This window comes from Astatotilapia calliptera, chromosome 7 (genome assembly GCF_900246225.1).
Source record: "Astatotilapia calliptera chromosome 7, fAstCal1.2, whole genome shotgun sequence".
Lineage (NCBI taxonomy): Eukaryota > Metazoa > Chordata > Actinopteri > Cichliformes > Cichlidae > Astatotilapia > Astatotilapia calliptera.
The window spans coordinates 19,253,913-19,281,082 of record NC_039308.1 but is presented as its reverse complement, the minus strand read 5'-3'; the positions used below and the strand labels follow the sequence as shown (position 1 = coordinate 19,281,082).

Genomic DNA, 27,170 nt, shown 5'->3' with positions numbered 1-27,170 from the left:
GTTTAGCACCTTTCAATCTTAGAGATAAGGCAAATTGCACAGTATGTAAGATATTTAATCTATCATAAATGGGCATTTGCATTAGCAGGATTTATGCTAAGGTTCCATTAGTTATGCTAATGTTATGCTAAGGTTAGCGCTAAAAAAAAGCTAGCATGAAGCCTGCTAATGCAATGTGTCTGGCATTAGGAATAAACTAAACAGATGTGTTTACAAGTCAGGTGTTTATTTTAAGTATCTGTGCAGTCAACTAGCTGTTTTCATGAATTTCAGGCAGTCTGTACAAATCACTCTTTAACTGTTTGCCAGCCCCTACCAGATTCTCATATCAGCGCGCCTTTCTAGGTTTGTGTACATAAATTATCATTAAACTCATGTTGAGGGCCATGGGTCAGTAACTTCTGCTTCTACATCACTTGATTTTGAAGATTATGTATGTTACACTGCTTGTGTACTCACTTCTTAGTAGCCAGGACCATAGAGTAGCCATACAGACTGTGGACATCATAGTGGTTGCCCCAGGTTTGCTTGGCATCCATACACAGAGTCTTACTGTACATGAGGTCATCCAAAATTTCTGGGGGAGAGAACAGATAAGGGGAAAGTTAGAAGCAGCACAGAGAGAATACAGGATGCAGAAAAGGAAGAGAGTGAAAGAATGAGATAGGCATTGATGTACTGTATACTTTAATAGGAAGTGGAACGAGAGCAATAAAAAGGGTGGCATCAGGGGAAGCTGCTTTTCATAGTTATGATCTTCCTGTCTGGGAAACGGTCAGAACAAAAGACATGGCAGAAGATTCATTTTCAGAATTCTTCACAGGGGATCCACTATGCCTGATGAACTCACTATGTTTGCTATTGTTGGACGTTCAGCTGCACTTCTATGATATATCCTATTTCATGAAATATGTAGCATTATCATGGCTTACCAGAACATAGAAAACAATGTCTCTTACTTGGAATGTAGGGAGGGTAGTTGAGTTTGTTAACAGCACAGCCCTTCGATGATCCTTGCTTGAAATTAGCAATCTCATTCATGTCCTGCAAATGCATATGAGAATATTTTCTTGTAAATATACAAGAAATTAGAGAGTAAAATTTATTCGGTGCTTCTTTATTGGTGCCGATGTCCAGCCCACAATTTGACTAGCAGTCCCTGTATGCATAATACCTTCATTTTATGTATTTACAACTGACTTACAATCCAAAGTGCGTCGTGTTTGACCTCCTTGGAGAACCGCTCGTACTCATCCACCCACCAATCGATGCAGTTGGGGTTGGTGTAGTCTGGAAATACGGTCTCCCCTGGCCACACCTTGGAGGGAGAGAATGTGACATGATGTTTACCAAAAAACCCTAAAACTTTGAGGCATAACTCATATTCCAGTGTTTTGTTTATACACCTGACCTTCCAGGTTTGGGAGAAAGCTTTAACAGCTTTTTTAACATGCGTTTAATAAAGCAAGAGGTTAGTTTACACAATAACATATATGCAGACAACATGAGATGGCATGAACAGCCAAAATTATGAGCTCTGAGTGAGAAATCAGTGTTCCTATGAAGATGCTGGAGGAACAGTTTAGGGGCGTGGGAATAACAGAGAACAGAGATGATGATGCGATACAGAAAAAGGAGAGAAGGTAAAGGATAAAGGGGCTAAAGAGACAAATGAGCCGAGCAACAGGAGAGAATCAATAATGCAATAAGAATCTGTAGACATGTCTGTTTGAAGTCAACGTTAGTGATGCACATTGAGAAAAATGATTCATCCACTGAGAAGAGTGGAGGTTTGGTGTGTGCGTGTTAGGATGACAGGAAGATGTTTTTAGCAGATGGTCAGAAATTCAAGGTCAAAGTAGTTCCTTGCAGATGCCATCTTTTTTCCTTCAAGACTAGATTTTATCATCTCCAGCTGCGTACTTATAATGACAGGAGTGTAAATAAAATGTCAGCAGCTGTAACTCCATACGTCACTTTATTATTGCCTTTTTATGGTCTTTTTTGTACATGTCTCTATCAGACCCTGTGCGTACTGCCTTTCTAAAGTCTCTTTCTACCTTCCATCTTATCTATCCTTTATTCATCTATCTACTTTGTCTCCTCTCCCTCATTATGTCTTGCTTCCTGTGTATGTCACCATACACTCAGTGCGATCGTCGATCTGTTTCCCTGTAGATTTTCTTCTAATCTGTTATTTGTGTCCATCTATCTGCACCTACCCTTTCTCTGCACATGTCTTTGTCTACATTTATAACCTTTTCCTTAAATCCTCCACTCTCCCCGCTGCTCTGTTTACGCTCATCTTTTTTAACTAAGCAGAAATGTTCAGAAATGTTTGAGTGAGGTCCTGCTATGATGTTCTAACGCACGCCAACATTGTTGTGCCACCAGGAAAGGCTTTTATCTTGTTCTTTCCAAGCAATTTTTGCTTGGTTGTAAAAGCAGAATAAATACCAGGTCTGTTTATGTATCTCCCTCATTACAAATGCAGCAACAGCAGAGGTCCCGCGGCAGACACCTTTGTTTTTATAGCCGAAAGACAACAACATATGTAAATAAAGCACAAACCACACATATGTGTGCACTCATAAACCACAAAGTAACACAAATACATTTGATCCAGACAAGCGGATGCAGGTGGATGAACACAGGGTGTATACAGCATGTATTTTTCTACTAAATTTGTGACTTTGTGTCACAACAACAACAATATCATATGATGGTACTGTAATAGTCTAGTTTTACTGGTCTTCCAGGTAAAAAAAAAAAAAAAAAGAAAACAAAAAAGACATAATAGTATATAGTAAAAATATATAGTAACATATAGTAAATATATAGTAAAAAAAAAAAAAAAGATTAAGTACATAAAAGGAGTGGTACCTTTGGTATTTGATATCATTAACAGAGTAAGTAGCAGACAGGTGCTGCTAAGCAAATACGCTTGATGCATCAGAATATCAGGCTTGTACAATGTAGCTCACCTCTCCTATCAGAGGAGTCTTCCCATCTGATTCAGTGACCCAAGCATTCTTCGCAGTGCCACGGTCATAAGACTCATATGGAGCATCTCCAACCCTCTTGCTGGTGGCTATTGCGGGATCCTGGGGACAAATGATACAGTCATAAGAATATATGCTCAAATCAAATCAATAAATTCATAAAAATTACACGACTGCCGTCATTTTCATTTCTTCTTTGGTGTTGCTGATGTAGCAAATGTTACTGTGCGCTAGAAGTAATGATTTAAACACTTTGATGTCTGTTTTTGATTTGAAGTTTTTATAATTTCTTCTTATTTTTCTAGGTTACATAAATACACCCAATATGGCCACAAAGTACTTCTTACCAGGATAAGGATGTATTTCTGCCCCCTCTCATGGAGATAGTCAGCAAACCGAGGAAGTTCAGTGTAGTTAAGCTTGTCATAGGTGAAATCTTTTTTATTCTCCATATAGTCTATGTCGGTGTATTGGACATCCTGCATGGGATGGAAAAAACACTGCATTGATATGCTATGTCCATGCAATTTTCAATTCTCAAATGAGAGTCTGATGTATAAAAGGAATTTTAAAACTCAAACAGACTGAATCTTACATATGGGAGGCCCACAGCACGGTTTCTCTCCACTGTTTCCTTGACTATGTCGAGGTTGGTGTAGTTCCACCGAGAAAGCTGGAATCCCAGTGACCAGTAGGGAGGCATGACGGGCCTGCCAGTGAGCTGAACGGCATAATTGGAAGTGTTTTTAATGTAATTAGTGAGCCACACAACAATATTAACAAGAAACCTCGCGCCACATGTTTTGCATTTAGTAAAATCACCTCGAGGAACTCCTGCACCACTTGTTCCGGTGTGTCACCAAAGACAATGTAGAAGTCAAGAAGCCCTCCAATAGTCCTGTAGGTCACAGCTGGGGCAGGCTGCAGTGTCACATCTGGAAACAAACAGAAAAAAGTAGCTTAATCATAGCAATATAAGTTTATGTTGTGATTTTAAAACAAGTCACACAAATTTCCCACGTGTCTGATTATTAAAGGTTATTTTATCTTATTTCCTTTTTTTTTGCAAATGCGTCACCTTTTCAGAATATATATGTGTGGGGTGGGGTTTTTTTTTACACTTTCTGTTGGTTTTTAATCAACTGCTAGTGTGTGTTCTTGCATTTGTGTGAATATGTCTTTACCCATAGCATTGCTGTTCAAGAGAAAGACCCCGAATGACTTTCCACTCTCATCTTCCAGACAGAGGAAGAAGGGATAGTGTCCGTAGAGGTTGTGTGTTCCCTGCAGAGAAGCCACAGTGGGACAAATGAGTATACAATAGAGGCATGTGGGACACTTACTGAAACTGAGGGGGTGACTACACAGAATAATCAGCTTACAAGGCATTCAATTATAGGCCCTATGAGAAGGCAAACAGACTTGTAAGAAGCACATGCAACATGTGCATGCTGTCCTCACCCCATTAGGGAAAGCGTCTCTGGTGAAAATTGGCCAGGTTTTCCAGTTGGTGTCATGGCGATACTGCCTGTGGACGTGCTCCCCGAGGCCGTAAATATTATGTGATGGAAGTCTGGCAGACAGCTGTATGTACTGATCTTCAAACACCAGTGGTGCGATTGTGGTGTCGAACCTGAACGTTATGAGGAAACAAAGGACTAAATGATCACTGGGAAGTGTAAAGACAGACTGATACATTGGGATGTGGGGAAAGGGAGAGCAGGTAAGAGGGAAACAAAGAACCCTGAAAAAAATCTATTTTTGCCCAAATGCTGACTTTTAAGTAATCCGATTACATGTAATTCTGTTAAATAAGTGCAATGTAAAACGTTAAATTTAATGGGATCTCTCAAAAGCAATGTTCTTGGTTGGTATGCTTTCACTTGATACCAAAGATATTTTCCTTAACGATTAACTTAAGGATTAATGATTACTCAGAATTATGACTTCATGTTTGAGTGAAGTAAGTAAAGGAATTAGAGTGAAATGGAACTAGAAGTAAACATAATTACTCTGGGAGATGAGTTTTTAGAGCAAATTAAACAACAAGGAGGAAAAACACACAGAGACAGGCCAGCCCATTAATCTCTAATAAGGCCTCTGGGTAGCATTTGTCTAGTCTTCAAAAGAAGCCATACACTGCTGACGTTTCCAGTTCCATTCTTCTGTTATCTGTATTTATCTTATCTGAGGAGTACTTGATCAATGTGGTGTCAGCTAGGGCCAGCCAAGCATGACTTGTATCACCATCAAAGTAATCACGTGTTGCATGGGCATTGTCTTACAGAAGTTCTTACACAATGATTTCAAATGATGCACAGAATCATTGATAATCTATTAGTATCTATCCTCTGTTGTCTAAAGCGACAGAATTCTGATAAGTTATCATTTCAACAAGCCTCTACTGCAATAAATTTTTTAACAAATATATCCTCGTCCGTCTTTATTTGTGCAGGCATATGTGCATACACAACCCTATTTTCCATCCATCACAACAAATACTCACGGCACCTACGCAGAGTGATTGCTTACACAACTTTCTGGTTCTCCTTCCTGCGCACAGTAAGGCCAAAGGGTTTCTGTGTGACCTGCAGTGTGCTGCTGATGGGAATGGATGGGTTACTGGGAAGACTGCTGATGTGTTCATGGGGGACCTCGAATCTGTTACTGTTGGGATCGTAGATCTGAGGGAGAGGAAAGGAGTCAGGCCTCATCTCACAGTCACAGTAACAATTTCTCATGTATATTGCTATTTTTGTATTAAGCATCCTTTCATTAATCCAAATCCTTTGACCATTAAATATATCTGTAAGCTGCAGATTTGCATACGGTGTAAGTGTTCACCTTAAATCGGAGACGATTGTTTGTCTGCATTTCTGCCTCAAGCGACAGTTGTTTTATCCCCCCACCGAATAAAGACGGAGAATCCATTCTTATCAGGTTTGCTTTAAGAACTGCAAAATTAAACAGAAGACAATAAGATGGTAAGAAGGTTAATATATCATCCACATAATACATCATATCCACATACTATAGAAATCAATTGGATACATCGGTATCAGACAACCAGCAGCAGTTCAATTTGATTCAGTTACATTCACATACTTCCATTTAACAGTCGTCTCAGTGTCCCAGCGCACTTAAATTGTAACATTAGAGACATAAACCTAACGATCTAATGATTCACTATAAGCAAGCATTCCTGTCTCATTCCACAGCTGTAGCATCACATTAAAATTGTCGGGTGAATTAAAATGGGAATCTGTTTAAACAATATACTTTAGTCATTCAGTGATAAAAGGGTGCAGAGCTTATCGAGTACGTTGTCAGCGCTAATATGTCAACGTGTTTGATGACATTTTAACTTACATGTAGTAAAAAAGAAATTAGTTCATTTTTATGTGACAGTTAAACTCACGTCATAATGCATATCTGACTATGCTCATGGATGGAAAATGCATGAAATACCCAGCACTTCACATGAGGGTAGAAAAAAGAAAAACCTGTTAATAGTGCCACATTTATACCAAAAACTTTGCCATAGGCAAAGTTAAAAAAGTGAAAAAGGAAAAGAAAAATTATGTGAAAAAGATAAGTGGAAGGAACAAGAGGCGGTTAACTAGAAGGCCACTTAATTTTCCTCTGTTAGTGAGTACATGAGTCCCAAAACAGGACAGAATAAGAGGGGAATGTGTTTTACCGTAAGGGCTTGATGAATCCTGCGATTCCACGGTGTATCCATGGTTGGTTGGGAAGAAACACCAGGGAACGTTACTCTCATCCCGTGGGCTCCAACAGCATCCACGCGCCTCACATTTCGCCTGTTCAGTGCATTGTTGTTGTCTTTATTATTATCCGCATTAATGTCACTAATGCTGTGATTAGTATTACTACTGCTTTTTGTCACCACTGCAAATGTTTAAATAGACATTATAAGCAGTGCAAGAAAAAAATTACGTTAGTAGTTACCCACTGATTATAACTTTTTTTCTGTGTAGGCTCTTTGAGGGGGAAAAAAAACATATTCTGTTCACACATTACTTTGGACTCTAGGAAACTATGGTGACTTATACCTGGGAAGCTCCAGGATCAGGGAAGCAGTCTACTCTCTCGCCAAGAGGAATGTTGGGACAGGTAGGGACAAATGCTTTAGTTGTTCCTGGCAACAACAAAAAAAATTTAAATATCTCCTTGAAGCCAAGCAATCAAATCAATATTATAAAATGTAAATGCTGCAATTTTGCTAGTGTAAATTGATATGGAGATTATTCTCTGCATTGGGAAATATAATCATGATCAAACACGCAAAGAAGGAAGTAATGTAATATTTTAAGGGTAAAGAAGAAACAAAAAGCAAACTAGAGATATATAAGAAAACAATAATAAAAGAAAAATGCTAAAAACACTGAAATCAGAGTAAGAGTAATTTGTATATGTGCAAACAGAACTACCTACACTAAAAGACACATCACAGGGATTTTTAAAAAAATATGCACTTGTGGTATATAGATATTTATCCAGTGGGCATATTGTCTGCCTGCAGTCAGGATGAAGGACTCGATTCAAAGGAGGTATCATTTAAAGGTATGTGACATGCCTCGGTGGTCCACCTACCCTTTTTGACAGCAGATACTGTGGTGGCAGACAGAACTAAAAAGGTGATTGCAGTCGCGGTCATCGGCATGAACAGATCCATTAGGGTCACCCCCAAGCCAGAGAAGCGTCTCCTCCCCATCTAGCACACACAAAAATGAACATGAGCAAAACACTATAAAGGCCAATAATCATTAAAACCCGGGAATGGATAAGAAGTTTAACATTTCACATTTTCATTGCATCAACCTTGAAGTTTCTGCAAAGGCTTTGCAAAACTGAGACAGAAAATGTAATTACCTACAGTAAAGAACGAGAATGTGAGACTACAATAAACCTAAAGTTGGACATTGAAGACAGTGTTCAACAGTCTTAGCCTAATCTTTGCAGATGCACCCATCAAGCAATTAGGTTTCACGCGAGTGTACTCTCCTCCATACTGTAAGGTATAAGTAGTAATATTTTTGAGCTGAGCAGCTAAACAGCCTGCCTCTGTGGTCTTACCTTGGTTCCCTCCACAGGTTGGGGCCAAGTGCTCAAAGTTTGACAGCAGTAGCACCCTTATAAACCAGAGGATGAGGGAGTGTTGTGCATTGTCACAGAGACTCAACCCCCTTTACTTTGTGTGTGTGTGTATGTGTGTGTGTGTACGTGTGTTTCATGCAGGTCCCAAAGCCATAAACCATCTATCATTCGATAGAAGTAGTGTAGCCTACAATCTGCTTAGCGGGCTGTTAGAAATCACCCCATTATCATGCACACTGTGCATGGACATGGTTGTGTGGTTAGAATTTAACTAAAGATTATTGTGCATACTTAGCCATGACTTAGCAAAACCCATAGTTAGTAGTCTATAATTAGCAAATGAACATAGCCTCTCTCCCATCCCAACTTTTGAGATGTTGGGATGTCATTTTATCAGTTTATCACTGTGCAGCATCCCCTGCAATATATATTTTTTAATATATTACTATTAATATGTTATGTTTGCATTTAGTCAGCACTTGCTGTTTTAAAGCACTTCATAAATAAAGTTGGCTTGGTTTGGATTATTTTTTAAAAATATCTCCTTAAAAATACGAGAAAAATAGACAACTGACAAAAAAACACAAATAATTAAAAAAAAAAAACCAATTACACTCATAAAAAAATATGTGTAACATAGTTGCAGTAGCACATTTACATTTCAGCAACAGCAATATGGCACTCATTCTGTTACATGATATGTTGAAGGGTTGAGAACTAGTTTCAAATGGCGAATATTGTACGATAGAAAAATCCAGTCTCTAGAAAGTGAAGCACTTTAGCCTCTAAGGCACGTTCATTTGGTCAATTATTTATGGGCTTGGCATTTGTTGATAATCACATGCTGCAATAAACACATAATCAAAGGACTGATTCTTGATTAAAATCAACAATAACAATAAAACACCCTAACAGCATTGCATTGTGTCCCAACACAACAGAATAGTTACTAAATATCAGCTACAACAGACACACACACACACACACACACACACACACACAAAAGGTACAGATAAGGAAACATTTATTAGGCCTCTTCCAAACACTTTTTTAGCAAAGCAAGAGATTTTCAACATTACATTTCTAAATTTACTAGTTTTCTTTGAAAAAGCATAAATTATTTTGATTTGCACACAATAACAGAATTATTTCAGAAATGTCCTGGTCATTATTCTTAGATCCCAGAAAAAATGACCTTTTTATTGAGGCTTAGCACAAAACACTGCTTTGCAATGATGTGCTTTAACTTTGTAATGCAAACATGCAAACTGGAATAAGAAAATCTGCTCTGGAAACTAACTGAAACTAAACCGAATTAAAAACAAAAAAGTCAAAATTAAATAAAAATAAAACTACTTAGAAAATACAAAACTATAATAACTCTGAATATATATACTGGAAGCTCAAACAGATGCTGTCTATATTTGGAAAAAGAAGGGAGAGACCCAAAGAGCACCATCCCCACAGCGAAACACAGGGGTGGGAATATTATCAGCATCCATGCATCTGGAAATGGGAATCTCGTCAACGTGGAAGGAAGCACAAAGAACTCACAAAGAAATTACCACAGTGGTAATTGTCATTTTAGGTTACAACCTTACACACTCAAGTATTACAGTGTTAGCCAGCATATGAAAGAAATCAAAAATGTTCACCGGCACAGTGAATTAAGTGTATTTGACTGATAATATTAGATGTTGTCTTTATCAGTTGTTAAGTAATTCCATAGCTGCATAACTAGAATGTCTCCAAGGGTTTGAAGTCAACTATGGAAGTAATAATGGGTTTTAATGCAACCTCTGTTGGCTTGTTAATATGTGGCAAAAATCCACTAGATCCAGTGTTACACCTCAGTTTCAACACTAATGAAAAAGAAAAGAAAAAAATAGGATCCTGCACTACAACTCAGGAATTCGTAAATAAAGCATAAAGCATTGGGCAAAATTCCTGAGCTAGCTCTGTGGTCCTGAGCAGAAGTTCGTCAGGCTTTCTGGAGGGCTTTTGAATTTTTTTTCTTTGGAAATTGGTTGCTTTTTCATTTTAGTCCTGTCCATTATAGCTTACCATTTTCTATGAATTACTTGTGTATAAAAAAAAGTCCCCTAACTCAATTGATGAATCAACATTGTGCCTACACATAACAACTTAGCACTGAAAATATTTTTAAAATGTATCTTGAGGCACTTTGTTACTAGCAGCCTGTTGCAAAACCACAAAAATTGTGCCTATTTCTTTAGATAAATCTAAAAAAGCAATACCAAAACATTTAACATTCAGAAAATACTATTTTTGCACAAACAGGATTATTAAAAACTATTATTCCTTAACAACATCTCAGAAAAATGGACAAGTGACAAGTGCAGGGTTGATAGAATTGCAGTAGGCCATTTACATTTCAACAATATCCAACATGGTTATCATTTTGTCACATAATATGTAAAGGATTGTAGTCTAATCTGATCAATGGCGAATATAGCATAATGGAAAAGTCATTTGCCCACAGTAGAAAGCACAACATGTTATTCTCCATGGCATTCATTTGGTCAATTATTTATAGGCTCAGCATTTATTGTTGGTGATCATAATCTGTAATAAAAACATAAATCTACAGCATTTTATTGTGTCCCAAGAGAATGGAATAGTTACAAAATATCAACAGCACACACACACAAAATTTATGCTGTGTCATGCTTAAGTGTGTCCTCAACACACACTCATAAATCAAGAGTATGGCAATAATTGTTAGTATTCAGCTTTGATAGTTACTTCAATCAGATTAAGATTAAGGTTTTAAAACCATAAAAGCATCTAAAGTGCTTAAAAGGCAAACAGTGGACAGTACCTAGCGGTTGCCACGATGTTGTGAAAGACCATCATTCACTGGATAAATCAGGCCATACTTCCTCCAATAACACAAGTGTTTCTTCTGGAGGTGTGGTTATGAAGCTTTGCCCTGTCCTTCAACTCACCTGTAAAGAGACGGAAGATTATCTTCTCTTGGTGATAGGCGAAATTGGTTATGATCGCTAGCTGCAATAGTGAGGCTGGTAGTGTTTTCACTCTGTGAACTTTGGCCGTTTGTCTCTACATGTGTCATTCTGCCAAAATGAGGTCCTAAAAGACACCTCCTGCAGTGGGAACTATAACAAATGGTGTGTTTTTATGGTGCGTTTATGGCACATCTACAAAAGAAGGAGTTTAAGAACAGAGCGAGAATTTAGTAAAATTCTAATTCTTAAATGCAACTTCAGCACCACGGTCAGAGACAGATCGGCTGTTTCAGCAAACTGGAGAGAGGAAACATAAACAAGCAATAGTGCCTGTCTTAACATGACCTCTCTCAGCAGGCTTTCAGAAAACTAACACTACATCTAAAAAGTTTGGACTACTGCTGGAGACCACTTCAAAGAAAATACTATGAGAAAGTCTTAAATGGATGGCGGCGAAAGAGAAACTATATTTCTTCTGACTTATCTTGACAAACCCAGTTTATTACTGCATACTTAAAAAAGGGTTGTCGAGTTCCTTGCAGGAGACTTCTACATCATCTACCATGAAATTCCCTGTAAATGACCACTATAACACAAAAGTGATTTTAATTGTAGTATTTTTATTCATGGTTGTAGAAAGGAGGCAAATAACCATGACAAATAAGCAGTGAAGTGTTAAGTGTGTGGATGTTATGATGATGAGATATTTAAACTATAAGCAGTTCAGACTGAGGATACAAATCAGCAAAATTAAGCAATTTATAAAAACAAAACAAAACAAAAAAAAGAATATGGTACACTCAAAGGACTACAGGGGGCTTTGTTGTTATCAGGACACTAAAATTAGTGTGCCATATCTAAAGGGGGTAGTTATAGTGATGCACTCTTGTCATGCAGTCCTTCAGGAGTTCTCAGCTTATACGTTCAGCAGTGTAAGTAAAGCACCTGCGATGCCTTTTGGCTCCTCGTGGGTTAAAACAAGATGGAGAAACAAGTCGAGCAAAGCATGGAATAGGCCTTGATATTAATGCCCTGCAACCTCAAGCGCAACTCATTTTCAATCTTCAGATTACATCAGGTTGACAAGAACGGAAGCGCTTCTCCAGTGAACTTTTTGTTTTGTGCAACTGGAAACAGGTGAAGGTATTCAGGGACAAAGTAGGTTTGAGCAGCGTGACGTTTCACACGAAGAGGTCCAGACATGCTTTATAACAGCCATTTATAAGTTCTGTAACAACTGCATCTATAACCGACTATTTCAAAGTGTTGTCTGAGTTCATTAAAAAAAGGAAAGAAAGAAAAAGAGGGAGGCTCACAGTGTGCTCACAGGAAGTAATCATGGCTCAATCTATTCAGGGAGTGAAATAAGACAGTTTATGCAGAATAAAGTTTGGAATTATACACATTATGTAGTATTGAGACTGTAAACAGAGGTAAATGCAAAAAGAAAAAAGAAAAAAAAAAAGAAAACCAAACTAAAAATTAAAGCCAAGCTTGGGAAGAAAAAATATGGGAACCACAAACTGAGATTTTTTTTTTTACACATTCCTTCATACTTATGTCTTAAAGCCAGTAGCAAATACATTACATCAACCCTTAGAATAATCATTAAGCGCAATGCCTGCCCACATTTCCTGACTCACACGCCGCTGTGAACTATACTCACACTAAAGCTTCAGTAAAAAACACCATCTGCAGGTTTGCAAGCACCTCAGATGGATATTTTAATGGTGCTTGTCTGTGAAATATTAGAATAAAATTCCACTTAAAAAAAATAAAATAAAAATACAAATCAGTAGAAATCAAAATCGATAGAAAGCACTTTACAACTACCTAACCAGGTGGGTATTTAGAGTGTTTAAAAACAGAAGCAAAACCAACATCCAGGTGTGTTTAATATCGAATGCACTGATTGGTTTAAATTTAAAAATAAAAAATATGGACTTTTTTTTTTTCCCACGAGCACGTCCTCTACTGAAGTGTCGCTCTCTTCCTCTGCCAACATGTAATTACATGGATGCACGGCTTCAGGGATGCAATTAGTGCTGTGCAAGTTGTAGTTCCCGCTGTCAGAGTTTCAAACCAGTCAAATGAGAGGGTATGAGCTTCTCTGTCTGCATTCAATGTTTTCTTGTTTTGCTTTTGCTGAAAGACACTTATATATTTCGATACAATCCCAATACATTCTAGTGGTTACAGTGGTTTAGTAGTAATCTAAAAAAATAAAATAAAATAACCTCACATTACTTATGTGGGCCTGTAGTAAGAGCCATGCATAAAAGGCCAGATGAAGTGGACGAGACAAAATGCAACACTCACTTGCAACTAAAAGCTGCTACTAATTAAAAACCTTATGCATTTCATTTTTTACATTGTATACAAAATTGGCACACACAAGGGAAAATAGGTTAATAAGCCAGCGGCAAATTATATATATTTTTTAAAAAGTAATGGCGTGTAACTGTGGCCTGCTTGAAACTTGACGGTGTAATGATATCAGACAAAAAGCAGAGACAAAAAAAAGAAGAAAGAAAGAAAAAGAGACAGGAGCCAGCAGTGAGGACCGATCCAACATTCTTCAATCTAGGACTCAGACTTTTTTTTGTTTTTCTTCAGGAAGGAAGGAGTGCGAAACTTCTTTTTCTTTTTGGAGGGGGACTTGCTGGGAGACTCGTCACCCTCCTGGTCGCCGGCGTCAGCGGCTTCCTCCCCCTCGGCTGTGTCGGCAGTGGCGGGGGTGGAGTCTTCGGCAGGAAGCGCTGGAGCATCTGAAGGGTCATCGGGTGTTAAATCTGGAAGGGTCTGTCTCAGGGTGGCTGCGTCACTCTCATCCTTAAAGGTTTGTTCTGGCAAGGACTCTGGTGGAGGGGCAGATGGAGAGAGTTAGTGGACTCAGGGGACAAACTAATGGAGCTGCACTGCTGAGCGGCGTTACTACAACTGGGTAAGCTGCAAAATCCATGCGATTTTCTATTTTAGATGCATCCACCTTTCTCTGCAGTCCACACAGTCATTTATTTATGTGACATAATAAAACCATCCCAAACACTACTGACTTAAGGTGCTTTAGTCTAAGAAAGCTTCAGTGACCACAAGTCTAACACTTGCGCAGGCAATACTCACACTACATTTAAAGAAAGAAAAAAAAAAAAACTAATAATCCACTACTTCAACTTTGTAGCTTTTTACAGAGCAAAACCTCAACCAAGATGCACTGAACACCGCTCTCATTGGGAATTCTTCTCCCTGTTTCCTTTCATTTCCATCACTTTGACAGGCCTGAGCGAGCACTCTGGATTCTTTCTTTTACCTTCATTTAAACAGGGAAATCTTAATGAGGGCAGTTCCCTTGTTCATTTGTACCCTGTGTACAAACAAAACAAAATGAAATACAACAGAGCACGCACAAATCAGAGAAACATCCACAACGCAAAGATTCTTTTTTTTTCCTTTTTTTTTTTTAAAAGTGTATTTTAGTGTATTTTTCAGGGGAAGGGAATTAATTCAACACTGCATCAGCTCTCAAAAAGTAGTAAGCATCAACAGGAGCCACCAGTATGTACAGTATTAATCAAGCTGCTGGGAAGGGAATAAGATGTTTGCATACTTGTTGGCAAAGATCCCGTTTAATTTCTAAATACTAAACTTGTCCATATAGTCATCATGATGTGAGGGGTTATTTTGCCAATGGGAAGCTTGTTTATGAGAGTGCCTTAAAACTCCAAGTCAGTACTGACGTTGGAAAGTTTTTCTAGTGACCTGAACTAATTCTCGTCTTTTAAAAAACCAAACAAACAAACAAAACAAAAAAAAAAAAACACTCCCAGCAAAAAAAGAAAAAAGATAAGATAAGAAAAGAAAAGGAAAAAAGTGCTGCATCATAGATGTTCTGTTTCAAGGGTCAGTGGCACAAACAGCATCCTAAAAGTATTGCTGCAAGCTCGCACTGGATTTTCATTATTTTTTAAAAACCGTTTGCATGCAACAGTGACTACTGCAAAACAAGACTCGAGAAAACAGCAGCGCATTTCAGTTTTCGCATATCTTCATGTCTGTCAGTATACAGATAAGGCCGAACAACACAGACAGATAAAAATGGAGACCAAGCACCACCACACAGCCAAGCTTTTGGCTTCAACCAGCTAAACCAACAGCAAGTTCGCTCAGAAAGCCACAAGAGAAATAAAGCACTCGTGTACCTGGTAAAGGACTCGTCTGGAAGACAAACGACATTCAAAAGATATTTTCAAAACATTACCTGAGTTTTTTTTCCCCAGAACAGAAACATACAGTGTCATATAACAGTTACAGAAATGTGCTAATGTGCAAGAGAGGTTTGATAGCGAATAGTCGACAGGAAGAAAAGAGGTTAATGTGACACAGTGAAAGTACGGTGTGAGGTTTACTTCAGGAACATCCTCCACTTACTCCACTAGAGTTAAGGATCTTGCAATTTGTTTTGTGAATGTCAGTCTTTTTTCATTCATTCATTTTTTTTCTTGGCACGAACTTGAAACACTAATTATGAGTGAGGAGCTCTGAAATAACCCATCAACCCCTGAGAAAGAGATTCAGAGGAGTCTAAACTGTCTGATCAGTCACACACCCCGACAAAAAGGGGTTAGTTTAGATCACAGAACACTGCTCTGCTACTGAAGCCATGCAAAGAGCGGGAAAGGGGGGAAAAAACAGGGTCGATGCTCACACACAGGCGTGGGAGGGTGACGGGTTAATTATGAAGGTGTGGAGGAGGTGGAACAGTACATACTTACTATGGTAACAGGTACTCTTTTGAATTTCCATCTCCTGATTGTAATCGCAGCCACAAAAAAAGAAAAAAGCACAAGTAGAAACAAATGTCTATGCAGATCAAACCACAGGCACTGTGTTAAATTAAAAAAGGAAAATCAAAAATGTAAAATGAAGATAAAAAAATATATAAAATATTTATATATATCAGAAGATTAACAAAAATAAAGAATGGTTGGGAACCATTCTTCATAGACCCCAAGTAGATGGAGAATGGAAGTGAAGGGGGAACAGGAGATACTGTACAGAGAGACACATGTTATGCAACAACATTTCTGGTATTAGATTACACCTGCAATCAAAGCTAGATACCCGTTTACCCCTTAAGATGACTTCAACTGAGATTGCTCAATGTAAAAAATAACTTCCTGTTTTTAGAGGTCAGTTCCAGTATCATTAGGAATGATACCACTGACATGGGTGTAATCCAATAGTAATAAAGACCAAGAGGAAGAAAATAAATGAGTCTGTCCTATGGTCCATCAAAAGCTGATAAACAGGCTCTTTTTATTATCAGCATTTCCAAACTGAGCTTTCGGCAGATTATCAGCCCTAAAAATATTTCTTATGAAATAAACAAAACCTCTTGGCCTGTTATTACAGAAATTAAAGCACAACACTTATAGTAGTATTATTAAAGACCACAGCAACAACAAACTCAAGAGACAGACAAGCAGGTGGATAGGCAGGAGCCTCTGCATTCCCGCTGTAGACCCTAGAAACACCCAAACCTTCCAGCCACAGAACTGGAGAAACCCATGCTGAACCAGGTAGGAAATAAGTGAGCCAAGTATGGCAGGCTAACTTACCTTCCTCTGCTCTGATTGGGGTGCTGGGTGGTGTGGATGTGGGTTTGGGGTCTTTGGGCTCGTTCTCAGACTCTACAAGCTGCCCTGGATCTGGAAGAAAGGCGAGTAGACATTAAACAATTAAATAGCCATTACATCAGATTATAAGGTTATCAGTAGTTATCATTGTTTTGGTTTTTTTGCCTAAATATACAGTTAAAAGCCACATTTTTATGTCAATGAGTCATTCTGTGCCAACACCCACATAATGCAACACAAAAGGAGAGGGGAGATAACACACACACAAAAACTAAACAAAATAAACAAAAGCTGTAAGCTTTAATCAAGAAAGCACTGCAAACCTACTGATACAGACACCACTAAATCAACCTTAAAAACATCCCCAGAACCTGATTCAAATCAAGGTTTGATGGAAATTAGTCAGATGCGCAGAAGGGAGAGCCGACACCACCAGAGATGTATCCAAGACAAGTTAGCAGGAAGAGAATGACCATTGTTCTCCACACAGGGGATACTCTGATTGGATGATTGAGCTCAGATGCAGCTTCATCAAGAGTTAATTCTACAGAGCAAAAATTAATACATAAATAAAACTAAATAACATTTTTTGCATTTGAGGAGTGAGAACCCAGAAAGAAGAAGAAAAAAAAATAGAGCCAGAAGGTTTGAATGTTAAAAATGAACTTTACTCTAAGCATCCTATCTCCTCAGCCCCTCGTCCAATCAAACTGCAGAAAGGTATATGATCTGCCTTCGACAAAACATCAGAGACAGGGGATTTATGGGGAAAAAAAATAATCAAGCAAAGGCTTCAGAGATTAGAGTGTGGGTATGGAGGGTGCTTGCACATGGTAAAACACTTGCAGCAGACTCCAAACCCTCAGAAGAAGGAGAGAACACAGCAGGCGGGGGATTCCCAGTGTCCCAGGGCTGAGCAGGGGAGGTGGGAAGTGGAAGGCCAGAGTTTAGGCAAAACTCCACTTTATCTCGTGTACATGGAGCCTGACCTGCCTTAGCTGCATCTACCACCGAGGGCTCCTTGCTGAGGGCTCGCAGCACAGCACAGTGGAAGTCCCTATGTGGAGAATCTGGGGCTGAAAAAACCTCATCTGCAGTCGAAAAAACATCGACTGCCACTGTTCCTGCAGAGTCTGCTCCACTCTGAGATGGCTCAGCTCCGCCGACAGAAGAGGAGCCGTGCTCAGAGGCTGGTGTGGCAGCTGTAGGCTGGGCTTTCTCTAAGCTGGAAGAGTCAGCTGCAGACGGTGGAGATGATGAGGCTTGACCCATCTGTGCCGTTTGAGGCGCCGGGCTGGGTACAGCAGAGGCTGATCCCCCCCTACTCATGGATCGACCCTGCACTGTGAATCCGTGTGAATGTGGGTGTGTGTGTGGAGAGATAACATCACAGTATGGCAAGTATGAAGTTTATTCTGTAGGATTTATTTTAATAATAAGCTGATTTTAAACGTACTTCAAGTCTTATTGTTTACATTTTTTCCCCCAATCATGTTTATGAGGTCATGAAAGCTCAGATATTTTCTGTGACGTTATTTACTCTGTAAACCACAAATAGGAAAATTATTGATTTGCCCCAATTATAACAAATCTCTTGAGGAAGGTCAAGTAAGTGGGACTATAGAAGAAGGGAGCTGTGAAATGCTGTTTCTTTCCCCTCCTTAAGACGCATAGTTATGCGTTGTTATCAAGTCTGATTTTATCGCTAAGAAAACACATTTCTCAACTCTTTAACGTTTTCCCCCTGAGATCTCCATTTATTGTCCATTTATTTATTTATTTATTTACTTTTTGATGGACATATGAGTGACGCCAGTCTCAATTTTACTGTACCTGTATAATGAGAATGACATTGCGGGTGAAATTCAAAATAATTAGCAACGGCCAAAATACTAAACTCCAGCCCACAAACTGATGGGTAATGACATGGTGATTGCAGCCATCTTTGATATACAGTTTATAATTGAATGTTTAGATACAAACAGGTAAAGCAAACTTCCAATACACGTTTATGTTACTTTAAGACTAAACTTATAGGTGAAATCATTTTAAAAAGTTGCAATGTTGCTTTGCTCTTCACCTTCACCTCCTTTCTGTTTAAGCTCCACCTCCCTGCGGTACTCCTCCAGCTCCTGGTCGGTGAGTTTGGTGAAGGGGTTGGGCCCCTGCTTGCTGACGATAACCTTGGGCTGATACTCCTTTTCGATGATTGCCTTGGATGCAGTCACCAGTTCACCCTTCAGAACACAGAGAAGGGGAGGAGAAGGGAAAGCACAATCAGCAGATCAAAAAAATAATAAAATCCACGTACTGTAAGCTATAAATGGCATTTTATATGTAGAAATTTCTGTATTTCTGTAGTTGTTCTTTACAAACAAAATGTAGTCTGAAGTGTGAATATTAGATAAGATGCAGGCAGAAACACAATATTAGCATCATCAGCCATGAATTCATAAATGTAAGGCAGAAGTAAAAGTTAGGAAGTTTCCTCATTAAAAACTGCACAAAAAAGGGAAAAACCCAAAACAAAACACATAAGAAAAGAGAAACCTTTGGTATTCTTTTAAGACTTAATTAGCTTTGATATAGCAAAGCACTGAAGAGTCCAGTTCAAGCAGTCCAAGCCAACAGCGTAACAGAATAGTTACAAAGCAAATATTCATAACCTTTGTGCACTCACAATAACCTTTTATTTCACATAAAAGCATTTCTGGGCCTTGCACACATAGCCCGCCCACCCATTGTAAGTATGTGCCATTTGCTTACACAGAGGATGTATGTGCATGAGTTAAGATAGCTGTGTCATATAGGGGGTGTGGGGAATTCACAGCACAGACCACTACAATACACAACTTGAGATGAATATTACTGTAAGTCAGTTGTTTATATATCACACAATTTGTTATACATGCAGTAAAATTCACAATGTTACTGGATCTAAGCACTTTTCACTGCTCCTCTTGGGTTAAAAACAAAAGTCTGAAAAAATATCCATCCTTCAGACAGAGTCAGCAGAGTGTACTGAACATGAAGTATCCTTACCAACAACAAAATTGTCAGTTGAAGAAAACCAGTCACAACGTTCAAAAACCCCTGTAATCTCTCACTAAACTATCACTCATTAGTTCCAGATATCTGCCTATCTGCTGTCTCACAGGTCGAATAATGGTGTGAAAAAAGTGATTGGAGCAGTGAGTACCTTTCTAATAGATTTAGCAGGACTATAGGAGCCCTCGGACACATCAAGGCCATCAATAGTGTCTGTACAGTCAGACAGAGGGGCGTCCTGCAATAGTAAACCCAGTGAGGGGGGGGAGAGGCAAAACCCAGCTCTAACACTAGAACATTCAGATTAACACTGGTCCAAGCAGCCACGAAGGTGCGCAAATATTCACAAACCTTTCACACACACAAGCACAAAGGGGGAAAGACTATGATTATATCTCATTTCAGTACAAAAGTTAAGTTGTATAGTATTGTGTTGTGTTTAAAGGTGTTCAAATACATGATCTCACAAAGTCAACTCTGGTGGGCATAGCTTTAAAAAGGAGGCCCAAAGAGCATAAACTGATTTAAAATAACCCAACATTGTTGTATTCATTTACTATGAATTCATAATAATACTTCAGTTATCGTTGCGTTTAATGACTTTCCACCTCTGCATTCACACCATTCCATACAAACATATATTGGAAATACATGCAGAGAGATGGTTCCGCAAATAGTCATAGGGTTATGAAAAGGCTTGCAGTGACTGAACAAAGAGCCAGAAACATGCACTGTAAAGGCAAACTCTCCACACAAGGGGGTGCTACACAGTGCAAAACAGCAGTTAATCAGCAGTTATGCACTGGTAACGTTTTAAATTACCCCCTATAGCTTTATTATCTTAATCCAAAAACGATTAAGAGCTCTGTTTTACCAGAGCTATTAACTTAGCTAAAAACCAACGCTGGACAGGAAGGACGAGTCATGCAGACAAACAGCAGGGGGAAACATTTTAGGATGTTCCCACTGCTTTGCTTTGTCCCTCACTCATGCACTTAAAAAAAACAAAACAAACAAAAAAAACAATTATTAGACTATAACATGGAAATCATTTTAGCATTGTAAGAGACCAGCTTGCAAATGTTGTGTAAGGTAACAACCATTACTCTGCTACAAACAAAATAAATATTAAAAGCAAATTAAAACAAAGGAAAGACAATGTATGAATATGGACACAGCCTGAGCTGGCAGGTTTGGAGAGGAGAATGAGGTTGCCTCTCTCACTTACTACTCACCTGCCAGATTGACACTCTCTGTGATCAAAGAATAATTAAAGTTAAAGTCACCCATGCTCTGGTAAACACAACGGATGACATATTTTTGTTCTTCGTAGTTATTCTGTCATAAATCTGATTTTAGTAGCAACCATGTCTTTCGTTAGAGTTCACAGTGGCCAGTACAGCTTCATGCACAATATTCACACATTGCAGCCTCTTGGTTTAGGAGGGAAACTCCTGACCTGGACAGAATGTAGATTTTGTTTTAACTGAGCCAACCTCAATAGAAGACACTAACAGACACAAATCAAGCTAGTTCAACAGTGCACATTCATCTCCAGGTCAGGAGAGTTGTAGCTGTGAGGTGTTTCAGTGCTCAGTTCTCACACTGACCTGGTTAAAGGAGCGTTCGACCACAGTGCTGGCACACAGAACCTGAGACTGGGGCCCTGCTGTCTTTATGTCCTGCAGGTTCTGCTCCCGGATCTACAAACAAAAATATTCAACTCATAAAAAGGACAATAAAAGTATCCTGTTAAATATGCTCCTAGAAGGACGAAACACTTAAAGCAAACAGGAGAACGCTGTGATACCTTATTCCTCATTTCCAGGACTTCCTTTGGGTTGGTGTTCAGTGGGATGAACTGATTGACTGCAGCAGCCTGGCGGAGCCCATCTTCCTTTGTCCACTGTAAACACCAGATAAAGAGTTAAAACCAGCTAAAACCAGACACATGAAATGACATGACAAACCCAAGCACAAAAATATAATCAGACAATACTATGCAGGCTTCACAAAACAAGAATCATGCTCAACGGAAACTGACAAAACTGGTCTGAATGGGGGAAAAAAAAAAAAAAAGTGAACCAATGATGATGAGGCGCCTTTTCCACTTTAAATTCAGGGGACTCCTCTACACCACAACCAACATAATCTATCCAAGGCTACTTTATCAATGTATTATATAGGATTTTCCCAGTAATACAGAATGTTAACTGACGCTTCATTTCCACAGAATGACTAAACATACAATAAAGCGGTAGATTTTCATACCTGACGTTACTAGATTTCATACTAGATGAAATGTGACTGGGAAGCTTAAATCAGTTTGGAAATGATCATTTAGGTTAGTACTTAAGAGTCAAAAAAATAAGGCCTGTGGGCCAGAACTGGCCTGAAAAATTGAGCCTTGACTCCTGAGGTTAAGGTCACTTAGCAGATACACCTATGGTATGAATTTCAAAAATCCTACTTTGCCTCGTTCTCTAGTTATCACATTTATAAACTTGAGCGCTCACACCGCCCAGCGGGGCGACAACAACAGGGGTAATGATTCTGACATCCATGTCTTAGATCAAGGAACAGTAGGCTGTTGGAAGGCAAATGTGAAATCAGAGCTGACATTAAAGGATTTACAGCAAACACCGTGTTTAACATTATTTAGGTGAGTATAAACTCATCTGCCTTTGAGATAATAAATGACAAAATGTTTAAAGGTGCCTATACACAGATTTAAGCAGACCTAGCAGCTATAAGTTCATTACAAATCACTTGTATAACACTGATCTAATACGCTTTGGTCCCTCCGCTGCATTGTTTCCCCCTGCATCCTCCTCTTCGATGCAGTCACAAAAACAAGTTTTTGTTTGGATGACTCAACTTCATTTTCTTCTTTGGGATTCCAAGAAACATTTGGTTTTACTTCCATGTTGTGTTTGGGTTTGTATTTGTTTTTTTTAATAACAAGTGACGTGTTGACCGGTGAGTCACATCACGCTGCGTTCCAGGTCACAGCAGCAGTCATCCTAAATTTCTGACTTTGTTATTTTTTGGTCACAAGACTGTCACTGTGCTCCACAGCAGCATCACTGGTGCTACAACCAACTTCTTTCATCAACAAAAAATCCTCATTTGTCATCATCATTGATATGCTATTTTAACTTAAAAACAAGAACTGAAAACATCACAGGATGGAGAAACAAAAAGTGGTAAAAAGGGTAAGGCGTGGAGGGGAATAAGGAGCTGGGTGGGTGGTTAGTTGTGAGGGAGAAGTGAGACATGACAGGGTGGCTGAGTGGGTGACTAAGACGATGAGGCTGGCTTACGAAGCGAGAGTGGCAGTGAGGGGTGAGCTGGCATCACCAAAGTCATTTTCCAGGCTGATACACAACAACAAGGACGACAGAGATAAGAGAGAAATACACCCGAGGACACCCGCCCATGTTGGGACAAAGAAATCGAATGTCACAACACCACAGACTAAGAATATCTTACCCAGCTGAGGATCAAAGTGTTAGGTGTCTTGCTAAATAATGTGTTCCTCTTAATGTGAAGAAACAACCCATGGTTGTAACGCAAACCTGGTAATGCTCAGCATGATTGCAGGGAAAACCCATTTCCGCACCAAACTGAATGAGCAGCAGGTGAATACAGAAATCAAATCTTCAGCTTTCATGCAAAATGCTTTAATTCAACCTTTGAAAACTAGGCATGTGTAAGCATAAGCTCATGACTTCATTCCTGTGTTTGTTACAAGCTTGGCTGGTTAGCTGCCAAACTAGAAGATAGATGAGGAAGGGAATCTTGATGGAAGTAGCTGGATTGGGTTGGTTGAGTATGAGATGAACATGTAAACACGATATACTCACTGAGAAAGAGTCTCACACACAACATTTCCTACTTTCCCAACAGGAGATAATTAATTCAAGGGTCAGGTCAAATTTCAAAAGTTTTAGTTCTTTCTTTCTTTTTTTTTGAACCCCGCCCCAAACAGATCCACTCATGCAGGCCTTGAGGTGCTCAAAGCCACTTTGGAAATAAAACTGAAATCAGAAGATTAGAGAGAATATGAATAATAGGAGGAAACGCACAAATGCACAACTGGGAACAGTTGCAAGTGTTTGAGGAAAATTAAAAAAAGGAGCAGGCTGCATAACTCTGTAGTGAAGTAAATCTGGAATAATCCAGTGTGTGTAAAGTATATTTAACCTGGAAAAATAAATACTCTCATCATGCCACCTTCCTTCTTTACTCTATAGTACGTCTATACAGATTCCTAAAGATTTTTGGTGAATAAAGCCTCAAAACTCAAAGAACTTTTTTTCTTAATTTCTTTTTTTTACTTCATTATCTTCTCACTCTTCTTTAAGCAACAAACGTCACGATGCACAGTTGTGTATTAAGGGATTGTGAACAATACGGTGGTCAGGAGCAACATCACCTGTTTGTGCCACATTCACCTGCCTACCTGCAGACTCATGCCACACCCCTGCTGCTCGCTCCTCTGGGAAAAACATCAACACCAACAATGCATTTCACTACTACACATGCAGTGGGGCATGCTGTGGGCAGCTGGCCGGGCATCATGAAGTATTAGGATACCAGAATAAGAGTAAAAATAGTCAAGACATAATCACAGCTGTGAGGTAAGCTGTGAAGTACAGAGACTGCAGTAGAAAGATGGATTACTGGGGCATTTAAGCACTAAGAAAGAAAAGCAGTAAAAAGATAGATTGCACCGACTTGCATTTTAGCAGGCAAGCAGTTCTGTGAGAAAACGTGAAAACCTTGCAACATTCTTTTCATTTTCATTGTACTCAGACCCTCAGGATGCCGACCATCTACCCGTTACCACCAACAAGGTAGCTGTAAAATCTATACTATGAACAATAAGGTAGGCACAGACCAAGCAGTTGGTTATACAGCTTGGCACGCAGACACCGGACGAGAGAGACTGCAGCAAGGGTTTGACGTGATCATGTGTTATGTTCGTCCACACCTTAGGCTTCGACTTGGGGCTGCTGCCGTCGGCCCCGTCCTCAGAGGGCTCATCGGGGCGGCCGCTGGCATTTAGCCAGCGGGTCTTGTCGCGCTGGCCGCGCTGGAAGCTGTGTTTCAATGGGGAGCGAGCACCTGAGTCACTGTCCTCCCCATATGAGTAACCACCGTGGGCGGAGGAGGCCATCTCCACATCACTGTACTTTTTACCTTTGTCTCGCAAGGCTGGGCAGCGGTAAGGATAGCCCGTTCTGTAGCCCTGGATGGAGACAAAGCAAAAAAATGTGTGACTATGTATGTGTCTTGCATATAACTTAAATCATCCCTCTCCCTTTGTGCTTACCAAGTTGTCGAGCATTCTCATGAGGGCTTCAAACTCCTGCTCCCCGACTTGCCACTTGGGATGGGTTGAGGACCCGTCACCAGCTGGCTCAGGGACCTGTGGGCGTGACTTGTATTTCCCAGGGTCCAACATCACCAGATTATCTGGCCCTCCAGCGCTGGCCAGTGTTCGTACCTACAAAATATTAAGGGGGGTATACAAACAGACCAAACCATCGAAAGATCCAGAATCCAGAAACAAAACCAAAAAAAAAAAAAAAAAAAAAAAGAGAGAGAATGAGGACACAAGCACATCAAGGAAGAGACACAGACATCCAACACAAGGACAGATGAACATGTATAAAGAGACAAAGAGACAACGGACAAAAGCATTAGTTGTGAAAAACGCATACAAACATGTATGACAACCACATGAAACAACAAAGCCAGAATATTACGGATCGTTTGACATTAAAAAATTTCAATGTGTTACCACTACCAGGTGGTTCAGTGTCCTACCTGGATCTCACAGGCAGTGACCAGATTGTGGATGTAATAGAAAGCCTCCTCCACTGTTTCACCTACTGACACCAAGCCATGGTTCCTAAGGATCAACACCTGAAACAAACGAAATAAAAAGAAAATTCCCTTTAGAAATAAATTCTCTCCTTTTGATTTCTATTACACACACAAAGACTCTGCTGTTACCTTGCTTTTAGGGCCAAGGTTTCTCTGTATAAGAGTAGTTTCTTCATCATCCACGAGGATGCCGTAGTAGTCATGGTAGGCCACCTCACCCAGGGATAGGGCCTCAGGAGAGATGGGTAACAGTCCGCATTTCATGGCTGACACCTGCAAAAAAAATAAACAGGCTCAGACAACACCTAACCAACTATGTTTTTAAATTGTAAATTTACAGCATGCACTACTGTTGCTTACCGCTGCCCCTGCAGGTGTATGTATATGTACGATACACTTGACATCAGGACGTGCAGCATAGATGGCAGAGTGGAGAGTGAAACCGGCCTGGTTGACTCCAAGGTTGGTGCTGCCACGGTCTACCATTTCACCTTGGAGATTAATCTTCACCTAGATGGAATAGCAGATTGTATGAGGTTGTATAACCCCGTTTTGAAAACTTAATCTCAAAAGATGTAAACTCATGCAGCTCAAGGTATTATAATATGAGGGGAAATTGCTTCATTCAATAACAAAGGGAAAACAAAGCCTCGATTAATGATCTGAAGTGCTTCTTACCAAACTGGAGGCAGTGACTTCACTGTAAAGGAGCCCAAAGGGAACAATAAGGAAGCGCTCCTGGTCTGAATTCACTCTGACCTGTAAGACAAGAACACAGCAATGTTAGATTACTGAAGGTGGCTCAAACTGAGCAGCACTGTGAGGAAACAACACTCACAGAATCCTGAACAGAAGTAAATTTCTATGGCAGAAATTTACAAATAGCCAAAAGTGGTGGAGGAAAAAAACAAAAACTGGAGTTACTGTGCAGATTAGTGCACTGTTCAGAGTAGGGCTGCACGATTTTGCATAAAATGAGAATCACGATTTTTTGGCTTAGAATTGAGATCACGATTCTCTCACGATTTTCTTTTCCAGTATAAATATTTATTGCACTTATTAACTGCACATCAACTTCGTAACAGTTGAGACTGAACATAAAAACAATAAAAAAACATAAAAACAACAAATGTCTCACACTTTGTTGTTGCCGCAAAATGTTGTACTGCTTGAAATTCCGTCTCCACCGTTGCTCGACGCTGCGTGTATAGAGCAGGTAGTGCAACAATAGAAAAATAGTTGCGGGTTGGGACTGTGTAGCGTTTGTCTAGGGTGTTGATCATTTTCCTAAATCCCTTGTTTTGCACAGTGTTGATGGGAGCCATATCTTTGGTCAGGTGATAAGTAATAGCCTCCGTAATTTCTTTGTGCCTGCAGGAGTTCGACGGGTATAGGGAAGCGCTGTATAAGGTTCCCGTTATTGATGTTTGGGTGGTTGACCGGGACGGATTTTCTCCTGTCACTTTCTCGTCATCCCTGAC

The 27,170-nt window shown here is 39.5% G+C and overlaps 2 protein-coding genes across 10 annotated transcripts in view; both read right to left on the bottom strand.

Moving 5' to 3' along the window:
• LOC113025646 (maltase-glucoamylase, intestinal-like) overlaps positions 1-11,652 on the bottom strand; it is a 28,079-nt gene extending 16,427 nt beyond the window's left edge. The window contains exons 1-15 of one of the 2 annotated variants that reach the window (XM_026173619.1): positions 11,090-11,652; positions 7,617-7,737; positions 7,076-7,161; positions 6,703-6,823; positions 5,847-5,956; positions 5,535-5,686; positions 4,464-4,635; positions 4,187-4,286; positions 3,825-3,937; positions 3,598-3,723; positions 3,350-3,481; positions 2,985-3,104; positions 1,205-1,318; positions 960-1,044; positions 460-577 (exon numbers count right to left, since the gene is read on the bottom strand). In XM_026173619.1, the coding sequence (XP_026029404.1) occupies positions 460-577; positions 960-1,044; positions 1,205-1,318; positions 2,985-3,104; positions 3,350-3,481; positions 3,598-3,723; positions 3,825-3,937; positions 4,187-4,286; positions 4,464-4,635; positions 5,535-5,686; positions 5,847-5,956; positions 6,703-6,823; positions 7,076-7,161; positions 7,617-7,737 (1,670 nt within the window). In that variant the 5' untranslated portion in view covers positions 11,090-11,652. The other variant, XM_026173620.1, reaches the window with a different exon arrangement.
• A 58-nt stretch (positions 11,653-11,710) lies between these two features.
• add1 (adducin 1 (alpha)) overlaps positions 11,711-27,170 on the bottom strand; it is a 29,737-nt gene continuing 14,277 nt past the window's right edge. For 2 of the 8 annotated variants that reach the window (XM_026173628.1, XM_026173624.1), the window contains exons 5-15: positions 26,368-26,448; positions 26,050-26,199; positions 25,819-25,962; positions 25,630-25,728; positions 25,133-25,306; positions 24,698-25,048; positions 21,605-21,700; positions 21,405-21,497; positions 18,827-18,983; positions 16,729-16,818; positions 11,711-13,968 (exon numbers count right to left, since the gene is read on the bottom strand). In XM_026173628.1, coding sequence (XP_026029413.1) covers positions 13,694-13,968; positions 16,729-16,818; positions 18,827-18,983; positions 21,405-21,497; positions 21,605-21,700; positions 24,698-25,048; positions 25,133-25,306; positions 25,630-25,728; positions 25,819-25,962; positions 26,050-26,199; positions 26,368-26,448 — 1,710 coding nt within the window. In that variant the 3' untranslated portion in view covers positions 11,711-13,693. Of the gene's footprint in view, positions 13,969-15,309; positions 15,326-15,881; positions 15,917-16,728; positions 16,819-17,735; positions 18,090-18,826; positions 18,984-19,945; positions 20,033-21,404; positions 21,498-21,604; positions 21,701-24,697; positions 25,049-25,132; positions 25,307-25,629; positions 25,729-25,818; positions 25,963-26,049; positions 26,200-26,367; positions 26,449-27,170 lie in introns of those variants that run through there. The other 6 variants (XM_026173632.1, XM_026173629.1, XM_026173630.1 and 3 more) reach the window with 6 other exon arrangements.